Consider the following 13,325-nt stretch of genomic DNA (forward strand, 5'->3'; position numbering starts at 1 on the left):
AGAGAAAAAAAGAATGAATGAAAAAATGGTCTGTCCCTCAGTTCTCAAGCAAGGACTGAAGACTCTGGTTGGGATTTCCTTGTCCTTCATAGGAAGAATTCAGTGGTTTTTGCCCCTGTAACCTAGGAGACAAAGATCGGTGAGGGGAGCAGGACATAGTAAAGAGAGAAAAAGGAGTCAGGAATCCCTTGTGAGAACTGGGAGTGGGTCCCAACGGAGTTGTCCTCTCCCAGGCACCATGAGGATGCCAGGTCCAGCTTAGAAAAAAGATGGTAGTTAGGGAAAAGGATGGATGGATGTTAAGTCCCATTTTGGAAAGCCATTTTTCTGGTTCCCCCTCCCCAAGACTCGGTCTCCCTTTAAATCAGGAAAGGCATATTCAATCATCCACACAAAAACTGGACAACCAACACATTTTAAAAATAATGATGGTAAGAGTGCCAGTCATTTTTTCCTCTCCACTGCCCTCCCAGCTCCAGCAGCTGCAGTTAGGGTGGAGCAGGCTGTAGGCTCTGGTCAGTCGGGCCCCTCCCCTGCTTCCCACCCAGGCTGGGGGCTAAGAGTTACAAAGGGTGTTACCTGGGGCCTGCACTGGGTCAGGAGCTCCTGCCAGCGGATGTAGGTCTGGGCTGCCAGGTCCTTGAGTTTGGTCCGATACATGGCCTGCGGGCTCTCGTGGATGTGCGTGGTGACCTGTCTCTCCAACTGCACACACAGCTGTTGCAGCTCACCCTTTGAAGACAAGAAAATGAGGGAGAGGGAGGGGGTGGAGAGAAGGGATGTGGGAGACCCAGAACACCAGAGTGGATGGAAGAAGTCAGAATGTGGTCAGATAGACTGAGACAAAATATCTCCAAAGAATCCTTTCTAATCAATCTTGGGAAGCCTTCAGGAATGGGGCACGGCTAGCCAGGACAGCTGTACCACAATATCATTTGTCCAGAACAGAGAGGGGAAATAGGGAGGGGAAAATGGAAGAAGGAGGTAAGTTAAGTCCTAGATCAGAGGACCAAGATGTAGAGGGAACTTAAGAGCTCACTATGTCCAACTCTCTCATTTTGCTTGTGAGGAAACTAAGGAACAAAGAAGTGAAATGATAATAGCTTAAACCCATAAACCTGGGAAGTAAGTGCTAGTATTATTTTTGCTCTACAACAAAGGAGCTTGAGTGCACTTGCCTAGGGTCACAGTTAGTAACTGTCTGAGGCTAGATTTGAATTCATCTTCCTGACTCCAAATCCAGTATTCCTTCACCATCATGGCCACAGACTTTGTCATCGTCTTGTTAGGAAAACTTCATATAATGAATTATAAAGGGCAAACGGGCCCAGCTATGACTGACTCAGTCACACACTTTTTGTAGTTCCTTACATTGAGCTTCCATCTAAGAGCCGCCCCAGCTCACTAAACAGATGAAGAGAAGAGTTCAGGAGCTCCCCTCCATCCTCATGGCTCCCCACTCACCCATTTATCTGTAGTGATGCTCTGACTGCCAACCACCATGCCAGCCATCGTCAGGAGGCTATGGCACAGATAGCAGACCTGTTAAGGAAGCACTGAGTTAGAAGGGTGGATGAATGGGGATTTTACGGGAAGGGATTTCCCCCTAACTTTTCCCCTCTTACAGCTTTTTCTTTCCCTTTTTAGGATTCTCTTTTTTTTTTAACTTTCTTTTTTTGAAATTCAATTTTATTTTATTTTCAGTTCTGAATTCTCTACCTCCCACCTTATCCTCTACCCATTGAGAAAGGAATAAACAAAACCAAACCCATTACAAATATAGTCAAGCAAAACAAATTCCCAGATTAGTCACGTCCAAATTCACACATACACACACACACGTTTTTATTGTATTTGACCATTCATGATCCTATGAATTTTGACCATGGGGTTTTCTTGGCAAAGATAATAAGAGTGGTTTGTCATTTCCTTCTCCAATGTGTTACTATTTTACAGATGAGGAATTGATACAAATAGGGATTAAGTGACTAACCTTGAATCACTAACCTAGCTAGCAAGTGTCTGAAGTCAAATTTGAACTCAGGTCTTAGTAACCCCAGACCTGGTACTCTACCCACTGCATCACTTAGTTACTAGATAAAGATAGATAGGCAGGTATAGACATATACAGATATATATATATATTAGACAGATATATAGCTATATATAGACACATGTAAATATAGACAGACATCTATAGATGTATGTACACATGTGTATATCTATAAATGTGTACACACGCACACACACACACAGAGCAGCGCGCTTTAATTTATACCTTCAAGCTCTAGGAGTCTTGTTTTAATGCCCAAGCTCTATCATAGGGTTCATTTTCACACTGAACTCCAAACAGCAGCTCCCAGGGTAGGAAAACTCCAATAAGACTCAGATAAGTAAGACTGGAAGCCTGCTTCTAGCCAAGTTTGCAAGGAACCTGAAGGATTGATCCAGACATCCCCAAACCCAAATTCTACCAGCTTTTTTCTCCATTGAGTAATTTTTTCCCTTCCCATCCTCCAAAGATTCAAATCTTTTCTTTTATGAGTAGAAATATAATGGCTCTATAGTCTTCTAAATATACACCATAAAACATCTCTATATTCTTAACTCCAAGAAAATAAAACTGAGTTTAAAAATCTATTACAAAAGAAAATAGAGGTACTCATCTGCCTTGTCTCCCCTGACTATAAATTTCTGGAGGGCAGATATGGACTGCTTTCCACTAAGTTCTGTAGACCCCTTTTTAAGGAATAGATAGTGAAGCCAATTCAAAAGCCTGCTGTATGCTGGATATTGAACAAAGACAAAATAGCCCCTTCCTCAAGGCATTATATAGTCTACTGGGCAAGAGGAGATAGACATTGATATATAAGAGCAGCAGAGGAAGGACATGAATCAATGAGCAGTACCAATATTTAGATATATTTATACTTCAGTTTTCATATTTATTAAAGGAGTAGTTTGCAGGATGGCTTTAAAGGTCCCTTCCAGCTGGTACAAGGTAGCTAGGTGCACAGTGGACAGGGCACCTGGCCTAAATCTGGCCTCAGACACATACTAGCTGTGGGACCCTGGGTGAGTCATTTAACCTTAATTGCCTCAGTTTCTTCATCTGTAAAATGGAGAGTTAGACTAAAAAGTATCTAAGATCCCTTCCAGGTCTAAATCTGTAATCTTCTAAAGTAGGGGTGGGGAACTGACAGGGAAATAATTTGTTAAGGCAATGTCAGGCAAGGGAGGAGCTGAAAACTAGTTGTAACAATCTCCCACAGCTTGTGTTCTATACATTTGATAATTTTGTATGAACTCTTGAATGATTTTATAAATATTCAAATGATTCTTGGCAGGAAAAAAGGTTCCCTACCCCTGCTCTAAAGGATTCAGCTATGAGCTCTCAGCTTTGCTGATAAAAGTCAATTCTCTATACTATCCTGTCCTGATATATTATCCTGAGACTATATACTGTATACTGATATATGTGATATACTATACTATATACATATATACTACACATATAAATGTATGCTATAATTGATAAAAGTAAAGACTGCTGACTCACATGATTTTATAAATATTCAAATGGCCCTTGGCAGAAAAAAGGTTCTCTACCTCTGCTCTAAAGGATTCAGCTGTGGGCTCTTAGCTTTGCTAATAGAAGTCAATTCTCTATACTATACTATCCTGATATACTATACAGATGCTATATACTGTATGCTGAGATATACTATACTATAGACATATATCCTATAACTGAATCAAGGAAACTGTCTTCAGACAAACTTCAGATTTCCACTGATGTCTCAACTCCAATCCAAAGCACTAACCCTTCTGGACGCTTCTGTTCTCTGGGTTTGGAGATCTGCTACATCCAGTTCCTAATCTACTTTTCTCCTTCTCCTGTCACAGATGCACTAACTGAATGCCTCATTCTAGTATCCACTTCCTTTCTCCCCTTTCCCTCATTATTTTTCATATAGTTATGAAGACAATCTTTTTTTTGAATTTACAAAGAAAATGAGATTCTCCAAATTCAGAAATAAGATGACTGGGTAAGGTCAATAGAGAATTTAAAAAACAAAACAAAATTCTGCCCAGTCCTGGACTAGGTGGGTCTTAAATTTAGCTAAGCTATTCAATCCAGTCACAGTTTCTCCCAGGCTTAACTTAACCCATGGTCCTTTCTAGTTCAGAAGGCCAGGACTATTGTGGATTTTGTACAGCTGGGCAATATGGTTTAAATTCATTCACTAATTTTATAATACCAGGCTTAGTCTCAGCCAATCATGATTATTCTGTTGGCAACTGTTGGGGTATTCTGCTCATATTCCTACCTAATCAGTCAACTAACTTTGCTTCTCTTTGATCAAAGAAAAACATTTTAAAACACCAAAAGATATAATACTCCTATCACCTCAAACTTATCAGATAAACTGCCTCCAAAGCTTGGAAAAAAATCCATGCTCTTATGTATTTCAAGTATAGGAAGTGAGACAGATAGAAGACCATGAAAGAGAAATTAAGTCAGAAAAAAAAAAAAAACACCCTGAAATAGTTCTGCCCCTACCCCTTCACCCACCACTGTGCTCTTCCCTAATCTCTTCCCTTCACTTCCCTTCACTCCAGCACTTCCAACTGCCCAAGGGTATCCGAAATTAAAGAAGAAAATAATCCTGGATTTGATGGGTGGGAGAGAAACTGACTCTGCCCAACAGGAGAGCCAAGATGGGAACTATAGCTTGCTGATGATCACACTAAAACAGAATTGTCAACCCAGTAGGCCCCCAAAGTCTCCCTTCTACCTATCACCAGCCTGGTCACCTTATTCATGCAAAGAGTACAAGAAGACCTCAAAGGCCATCCACTTCAACAGACGCGTGTATCCAGCTCATAACGCCTTCAACAAATGAGGTTCTAGTGATGAGGACCCTAAATAGCCCATTTCATTTTTGGACAGCTCTGTTTTACTTAGAAACAATCAGGGTTAAATGATTTGCTTAGGGTCCCACAATGAGTAAGTATCTGAGGCTAGATTTGAACTCAGGTCCTCCTGACTCCCAGACCAGTGCCTATCCACTGTTCCCCTAGCTCTATAAACAATTTTTTCCCCTATATTGACCAGAAGCCTACTTCTCCATAGTTCCCACCAAGCAAAACAAGCCCAATCTCTTTTTCCCCAGCATAGTCCTTTAGCTAGTTAAAAACTGCTCTCTTACCCTCCCACACCCACCAAGTTCCACCAACATATGGAATTCCAATTCATATACAGCCTGGTTTCGAGCTTCTCCTCTTCCTGGTTGCCCTCCTGTGTATATACTCCAAGCTCTAGATGTACTTTCTAAAAAGTAGTGCCCAGAATTGAACAATTCTCCAGATGTGGTCTGACTAGGAGAGAGAACAACAGGACCAGCACCTTCCTCACCCTGGGTACTGAATTTACTTCCATTAATGCAGCTGAAGATCACATTGGTTTTTTTGGCTGCCACATCACAACTTCTTCACATGAATTTCTAGACACTCGCATCTCCCCCATTCTATATATGTGCAGTTTATTTTTGCAAGTGCAAGACTTTACATTTGTCCCTATTAAATTTTATCATCATCACATTACTTTTCCTAAAGAAGCGGGTGAATCCAGTCTCTGAAAGAGATAAAGCCCTCTGATGGGTTAAAAGCCCAAACTTATTGTTATAGTACAAGTATAGTTTTAAATCTTCCTTACCTTAAGCTCCAAAGACAGACTCATTATTTTCCCCGGAGGCAGGATCTAAATTTTTTAAACTTGGGGTCTTGTATATTTGGTTTTAAATAATTATGTGTATACATATATATATACACACACACACACACACATTCATATATATTTACATATGTAAACATGTATAATGCATATTACTTTATATATTATATACATATATATTTTAAATATATAGATAACTTTATTTCAATATAATGAGTTTCCTTTAGAATACTGATACTATGAATTTTAGAGTATACATTTAATGCCATTCTGAGAAGAGGTTCAAAGGCTTCACTAGGTCTATCACACAGAAAAAGTTAAGAAACCTTGTGTGACAGGAACACTATACTAATACAGCACTGTCCCATCCTTCCCCATGTCCATCCCTCATTAAAGACATCAAAGGTAAGTTAGGCTACTTTTTTTTTAAGGTATTAAGACTTTCTTCAAGATATGTTTGGCTTAGGGAGTTAAAGGCTCAGGCTCTTGATATTATTTCATCATGAGAGACCAAGGCAGCCATGAAGAGTTCCCGGGGCCATCGGATACCTGGCTGGAGAATCATGACTGTAACCCTGGCAAGGGAGCCTCACTCCACCAAACCAACTCAAGGCATTCCCTGTGCTATCCTTGTCCAACATCCTTCTGCTATAGCTAAATAAAGCTCTTTTTGATAATTACCACGTGATCTTACAAACACCTCATTTTGGCCGGCCTAAGTCAGATCTAAACCAGAAATGCTCTTCTAGAGGAGTGAATTCCTCCTGAAGATCACCTGTTGCTTCTTTTTGGAGACTTCTCATGATCACTATAGCATGAGAGCTTGAGGAAAAAAGACAAGACTAGTTGATTCCATGGTGTGGCTTTATCCTATTCTGCAGCAGTCTCTCACTAAATAAAACCTCTCATCTATTTGTATCCCACAAATACCCAGAAAGTGCCTGAATTCACTGTGCTGGCTGGTCTGGTTAAAGCCGAGAGAAAATGAAGTAGGACCAGAGACTGCTGCAGGTCCAGGTGAGCTATCTTTCCTGCAGAAGAGCCTGCTCCCAGGAGTTTTTATTCCTGGAAAGGGGCAATCTTTTGTTTTTATAAAAGGATTTCCCTCTCTCCCAGCTATAACTGGCAGGCTGTTGCTGCTGGCAAACTGGATGACACAGCAAAATGACTTGCACCCAGTAGGTGCTTGGCAAGTGTTTGTTGAATTGAATTCAGTTGTCTGTGTCTAACTCCAAGGCCCTGGCACAATTTCATCAGAGCCAGGCCTGATTATTCCAAAAAAGTATCTGGTTTTCCAAATGTTCCTTGTTCTGAAGTATTTCTTATTTTTTTTCCCTGAGGCTGAAGGCTATAAGAGAAAAAAGAGAGGGGTCTGCTCTGTTCTTGTTCTTGTTCCTGCCTCTAATTTATTAGCAAACATCCTGCCCCTCCTCCTCTTCAGAAAACAACCTCTGAGCCTGTTTTGGGTTTGTCCCCCACTGGGATGTGAGGGGGCCAGGGCTGGGGCAGGAGGGGAGATCTTTGGTATTTCCAACTCCACAGCTGTCTTTCTGAGGTGAGGTTTCTGATGCTCGCTTTTCCTTGCAAAAGTCGATGCTACCCAGTTAGCCATTGGTGAGATCCAGTCATTTCACCAAACATGAATGAACATTTAACATTTTGGGAAGAACAGCAATCTTCTTATATCCAAGGGCCTCTCTGTTCCCATGCCTCCAAACACTAAAGTAAGGAGGACAGGCACTCTAATATCAAGTCAAATATTATTCAATAAGATTTAACTAATGTTTATTAAAAATCCATTATATTCAAAGCAGAGCGTTAAGTATTGGGAAAAAAAGCAACATAAGACACAGTATACTACCCCAGCAATCAAGGGGCCCTGCTGTTGACAAACTGTGTGACTCTAGGCCCAATTTAGTCTCAATTGTCTCCACCACTCCAAAAAATATACAGCCTCTGTCCTAAAATGAGACACAAATAACTATTATACAAAATAGAAAATACAGAAACAGAGCATATAGACGCATGAATCCATCTTCCTATTACTTCCTGAGCCCAATCCCAAAATGGAAACATAATTCAATTTGTATACTTCTTGGTAAGTCAATTCTTTGTCAAGGTATTACATCTGTTAAGTGTTCAGACCTGACTTTAGACACTTAGTAGCTTTGTGATTCTGGGCAAGTCACTTAACCCTGTTTTCCTCAGTTTCCGCATCTGTAAAATGAGCTGGAGAAGGAAATGGCAAAACCACTCTAGTATCTTTGCCAAGAAAAATCCCAATTGGAGTCACAGAGTTGGACATGAGTAATCAACAAAGCAACATTACCTCATCTGATGCTCAAAACAGCCCAACTTGATAGATACTATAGATATTCTTATCTCCCTTTTACAGATCAGGAAACTGAGGCTCAGAAAGATTAAAACTTGCTCATGATCACAAATAGACGTGCTCTTGGAAGAGTTTACCATCTTATTCCTATGTGCTATTCACATATTCATATCTGGAAGGAAAAACCGGGCACGATTTTTAGTTCTGCTTGGGGAAGGAGTGGGAGGAAATCATTAGCAAATGCCCTATTCATGCTTTCCTGTGTGCGGCTATTCTCTGGAAAAAAAATCTATGTGCTGACCAGGAAGGCGTTCGGAGGCTTGGAGCAACTCTGCAAGATTCCAAGGTTTTTCTTTGTCATAAGAAGTTCTGAGGGGGAAAGGCGCCTTTGCCCCCCTGCTCCCAAGCAATGTGGCAAAACAGAATTAATTAGAACTTAAAACTAAACTCAAAAATCAGGACTGGGGCCTCTTCCCTGAGGCTTCGGTGATAAGCCGAGACTTCAGGGGAATAAACATAGACAGACAAAAATTAGCCTTATCATTTATATAGAGCCCTGGCAAAGAACTTCTGGGCCCCTGTGAGATTCGGAGCATGATTTCTCCCTCTTGTAATATCCAGAGCTGTTGGGGTACAGCAGGCAGGCTTCCAAGAGCCAGGAAAAACATCTTAGAGGGGTGTGTATGTGCATGTGTTTGGGGGGGGGGTAGGAAGGGGGAGAGGGAGGGTCCCTTAAGACAAGGAGTAAACAACCAGGTGCAAGTCCCATTTCCTGCTGCAGGCTTGTGGTGACCGTCTGGTGAACTCCAGCAAGCCTGTTCCTGTCCCACCTTCTCCAGGAAGCCTTCCCCAATCCCTCTAAATTCTACTCTTCCCTCTGTTAATTATTTCCCTGTTATCTTGCTGTGCATGTATTTGTTTGTGTGTTGTCTCCCCTATTAGATTGTAAGCTACCTGAGGACAGACTGTCATTTGGGATCCCCAGTGCTTAGCACAGTACCTGGCACACAGTAGGCACTTAATACATGTGGCTGCAGACTGCTTGCACATCCCACTATTCCGCGCCCCTTCATAACTGCATGTGAGAGAGATACCCCAGAGGAGAAATAAGAGTGGCGGCCCCCTGGTTTTGTTTTGTTTTTTTACTCTGGAGAGACTTAGAAAAGGAATCTCCTACTTTTGTTCCTTCTCTTGCTGCAAAATAATGAGATTACTAGCAGAGGCAGCTCAATTTACTCTCAAGAAATATAAGTATTCCAGCAACTAAGATTAAAAGATAGAACTAGAGCCTGCAAGTTCCAAGGAATAGACAAAGTAAATGAAGAACCTCACTGAGCACCTGGGGGAGTCCCAGAATCTGGATGAAAGAAAAAGGACGTGTCTAAACCCAATACGGACAAGACTGTAACATTCCCAAAGTCAGGAATCTTATCTTTGTGAGGTTCCTAGACTCCCTGCTGCCCTAATATCTAGTAAAAAAAAAAAAAAAAAGTCCCTAGCACAGTGGTCTATTCACTGTGGGAGTTCAAAAGACCCACTGAAATCTAATCAAATCCATCTAAGGGACTGAGATTGGGGAAAGAGTCCGAGAGTGATTCATGTGCCAGATGGGAAAAGTGGATGGACAGACATTTCCCAAGATGCTTTTCCATCTGCAAAATTTCCCTCCAGATGATGCCAAGGGGAAAAGCCAGCTTGCCACGGGTGCTCAAGGCAGGGATAAAAAGAAAAGAGAAAGTAATTTTTTATGTGAAAATCACTTTAAATGAATCTAACCAAAATGATGTTAGTTTCCGTAGCAGAAGCATTTTTTTTCCCTTGGCCCTGTGAGAGACAAGTATTTAATCTTCACACAGTCCTATGAAAAACAAACAACCCCCCAAACCTCAGTTTTACTACCAGGTCCCCCCTGCTAACTAGCTCAAGGCTGTTCCATCTTGCTCTGGCCAGAAGGGTATAAGGATTGCTGCTCTCTCCATCTTGGGGGTGGGTGGATCGATTCCAGAAAAGCTCTAGGACAGCTGCTAAGCTAGTGGGAGAGAGGGACTTGGCTACAAGGAAAACCCCAGCTCACAGACTGTCATGGAAGATGCTACTCAACAGTGCTGTATTTTTTCCAGCAGAGCTGCCTTTGCCACTGGCTGAGTCAGCCCCTGGTCCAAGAACAGCTCACAGGGCTCCCACCAGCTGGCCCCTGCCCCCCTGGTAAAAGAGAAGGAATACAGACAGTGATTAAGGAATATTAAGGCTTGATTCTGCCCAGTACGAAAGAAGAACTAGATTTAGACGCAGAGGACTGAGCTCTGATTCCCAGCTCTGTACCATCTTTGTGGCAGATGGACAAAGCTTGGGGGACCAACCACGGGAGCCAAGAATGCCCTGGGTGCTGACTGCTGAGATAACTTTGTTTTTGTTTTTTTTGTGTATGTGTGTGGAAGCAATGGGGTTAGGTGACTTGCCCAGGGTCACACAGCTAGTAAATATCTGAGGTTAGATTTGAACGCAGGTCCTTTTGATTCCAGGACTCTATCCACTGGACTACCCGTTGCCCTCCTAAGATGACTTTGTACTAGACAACAAACTAGAGGTGTGCTGGAGCCAGTTTACTTTGGCCCTTGAGAGCCAATTTTTAAATTTTCAATAAGTAAGTCTTTACACCTTGGAAATTAACAAACACTACAAACAAGTGTTTGATTTATTGTTTTGTTGACTCTCTAGACTGAAGAAAATGACAGAGAAAATATTAATAATTCAGATTAAACTTAAAAAGCGTGTCATCCAGCACACCCTTAATACAGTGTGTCCCAACCCTATTACCTGAGGCAAGCAGGACTCAACATGATCTTCATTATTTTTGATTATCCAAATGCAAGGGAACTTTAGGTAGATAATTGCATAATGGGATGAATGCTAGGCAACATAAAGTCTCGATTATCGGCTTTTTGCTTAGAACTGAAGACCTGGAGGTCAAGCTTAGCCCAAGTCCTCCTCAGACATATCTCAAATATATCAAAACGCAGCTGAGGGATCATCTACTTATGAGGGATTGAGTATTTTCACTAGATATGCTCAAGAGTGGACCCAAAACTTTATATTAGCTCTAAAGCTAATCCGTGCTTCCACCCCGGCTGTCACCTATTCTTCCTTGGGCCATTTCGGACCAGAATCTGGATCTGGACCGAAACCAGACGGACTTGTTTGGGTAATGTTTGATGGTCACTCCTGCTCCACCTGTATTCTAAGCCTGGCAGAGGAAGGGTTCACAGGCCATCTTAAGGAAGAAGAGGGAGAGATGGAGCATCTTCTTCCCAGGGGCCATGGAGAAATGTCATTTTCTACCTTCAGGCCCTAAGGGCAAGACCTAAGCACAGCATCACACACTCTGCAAATAACAACAGCAGCAATTAATAATGAGTAATCTAAGAGGCCGGACAGCTTAAAGGCCACAAGCCAAGGCTCAGCCTGGAGAAGGAAGCTGGCCTGGCAGGTCCTTCCAGGAAGGAAAAAAAGGGGGGTGGTGCTTGCTTAGGGTAAATCCCCATCTTTATTCTTCCATTTATTATCATTGGGATTTCTCCCTCTATTTTTTCTCTCCCTACTGTCTCTGATTGCTTCTTGTCATCATTCTAATGAACACATTATACTGTGTCTCCCCAACTCATCCAGCTCCTTTTAGTTCTGGCCAGAAAAATTATTTCCATAAATGTGATTCTTCTCCATCTTTCAGTATCAGTAGGAGCTAAAGAAGTAGATGGAAGACCCTCAAGCAGTATTTCTACAGAAAAAGATAAACCTGAGAACATTTTTTTAGTATATGTTTTTATAACTATATTCCTATATAAGTGCTTTCTTTTATAATCATATATATTTTACTTTATGCATTTAAAAAATACTATTCTGAGAAGAGGTCTGTGGGTTTGACCAGACTGCCCAAGGGAAAGGTCTGTGATTAAAAAAAAAAAAAAAAGGATAAAAAGTTCTTTCATAGAGGATTTGACTTTGGAAATGACTAATTGAAAACTGTTATCAGATACAAATCCCAGAGTGAGGTGGGGGAGGGAGATAAGTGAGAGTAACCCAGGGCCACCAGGAAATGAGGCAGGATGACACACTGTTCCTTCCTATTCAAATGATTGAAGACCCAGCAGTGGGGGGTGGGGATGGGGGAGTAGGAAGGGGGGGAACCTGTGAATGGGGAGCCAGCCCCCCACCGCAGCTCAATCCTAGAAGCTCCCGTGGCCCATTCACGGGATAGGAGAGGATCGATTTTTTTGATACGGAGTAGGATGAGGCGGCCCTAGGGTGATGGGAAACAGCCTGGCAGCATCTGGCCTGGAACACAGCTTCCGGAACATCTGCTGAGAATGTCCGCTTAATGGCAGCAACACCCTGTGGCCTTCCTTGTGCTGGCAAGGCTCACCAATGATGCATGAGTCTCCTCTGACACTGGTGGGAGCCCTCCTAGAGATACCCCCGCCCGTAACCAGGTCTGACGTAACACATCAGCTGTGAACCTGCGCCGCTGGCTCCATCCAGATCTTATTATGGACTCGGGATTTGAGACCGAACAAGTAACTGTTTCTTGCTAGGATTCAATTTTTTCTTCTTAAACCTTTCTCTCAGAAAGGGGGAAACTTAAACAGGTGGGAAGAATTTGGAATCAGTAGGCCTGGATTCAAATCCTGGTCTGCATGATTTGGGGAAAGTAACGTAAAAGTTTGTAAAACAGTGGGATTGGGTTAGAAGGTCTTTAAAATCCCTTTCAGGTCTGAATATGTGGTCCTCTGAACCTAAAATGTTGAATTCTCTTGCCTTTTTTTTTTTCCTATCAGATTTGAACTCAGGTCCTCTTGACTTAAGGGCTGGGGCTAATTGTTGAATTCTCTAACAAGAACTGGCCTGCCAAAACCTGCTTCTGCAGAAGATCCTACTGGGCCAAGAGAATATGAGTTTGTGTTCTTGGGACTTGCCACAAAGCTCCCACCCAGGCCATCCTTCCTCTCTCCCTTCCTGCCCCCCATGGGGACGAGGGGACAGGGGCTAGCCGGCTCTTCCTGCTACTTTGGCTGAATGCAGAGACCCTGACCCTTTAGGGGGGCTGAGCCGGAAATCACCGCTCCACTAACTTCCAGGCTAATGACTGGATTCTACGTGTGTCTAAGGACAAAATAAGGGTGTGTGTGTGTGTCTGTGTGTCTGTATGCAAATGTGCGTCTCTTGGATTATTCTCCCTCCCAAATGTCTCCCACATCTCTC

The 13,325-nt window shown here is 42.4% G+C and overlaps 1 protein-coding gene across 3 annotated transcripts in view; it reads right to left on the reverse strand.

Moving 5' to 3' along the window:
• FAM178B (family with sequence similarity 178 member B) overlaps positions 1-13,325 on the reverse strand; it is a 170,837-nt gene that overhangs the window by 886 nt on the left and 156,626 nt on the right. For all 3 annotated transcript variants that reach the window (XM_051976416.1, XM_051976417.1, XM_051976418.1), the window contains 2 exons: positions 1,465-1,542; positions 580-732 (listed from right to left, as the gene is read on the reverse strand). In XM_051976416.1, coding sequence (XP_051832376.1) covers positions 580-732; positions 1,465-1,542 — 231 coding nt within the window. The remainder of the gene's footprint in view (positions 1-579; positions 733-1,464; positions 1,543-13,325) is intronic.

The sequence above is a fragment of the Antechinus flavipes genome, chromosome 2, assembly GCF_016432865.1.
Source record: "Antechinus flavipes isolate AdamAnt ecotype Samford, QLD, Australia chromosome 2, AdamAnt_v2, whole genome shotgun sequence".
NCBI lineage: Eukaryota > Metazoa > Chordata > Mammalia > Dasyuromorphia > Dasyuridae > Antechinus > Antechinus flavipes.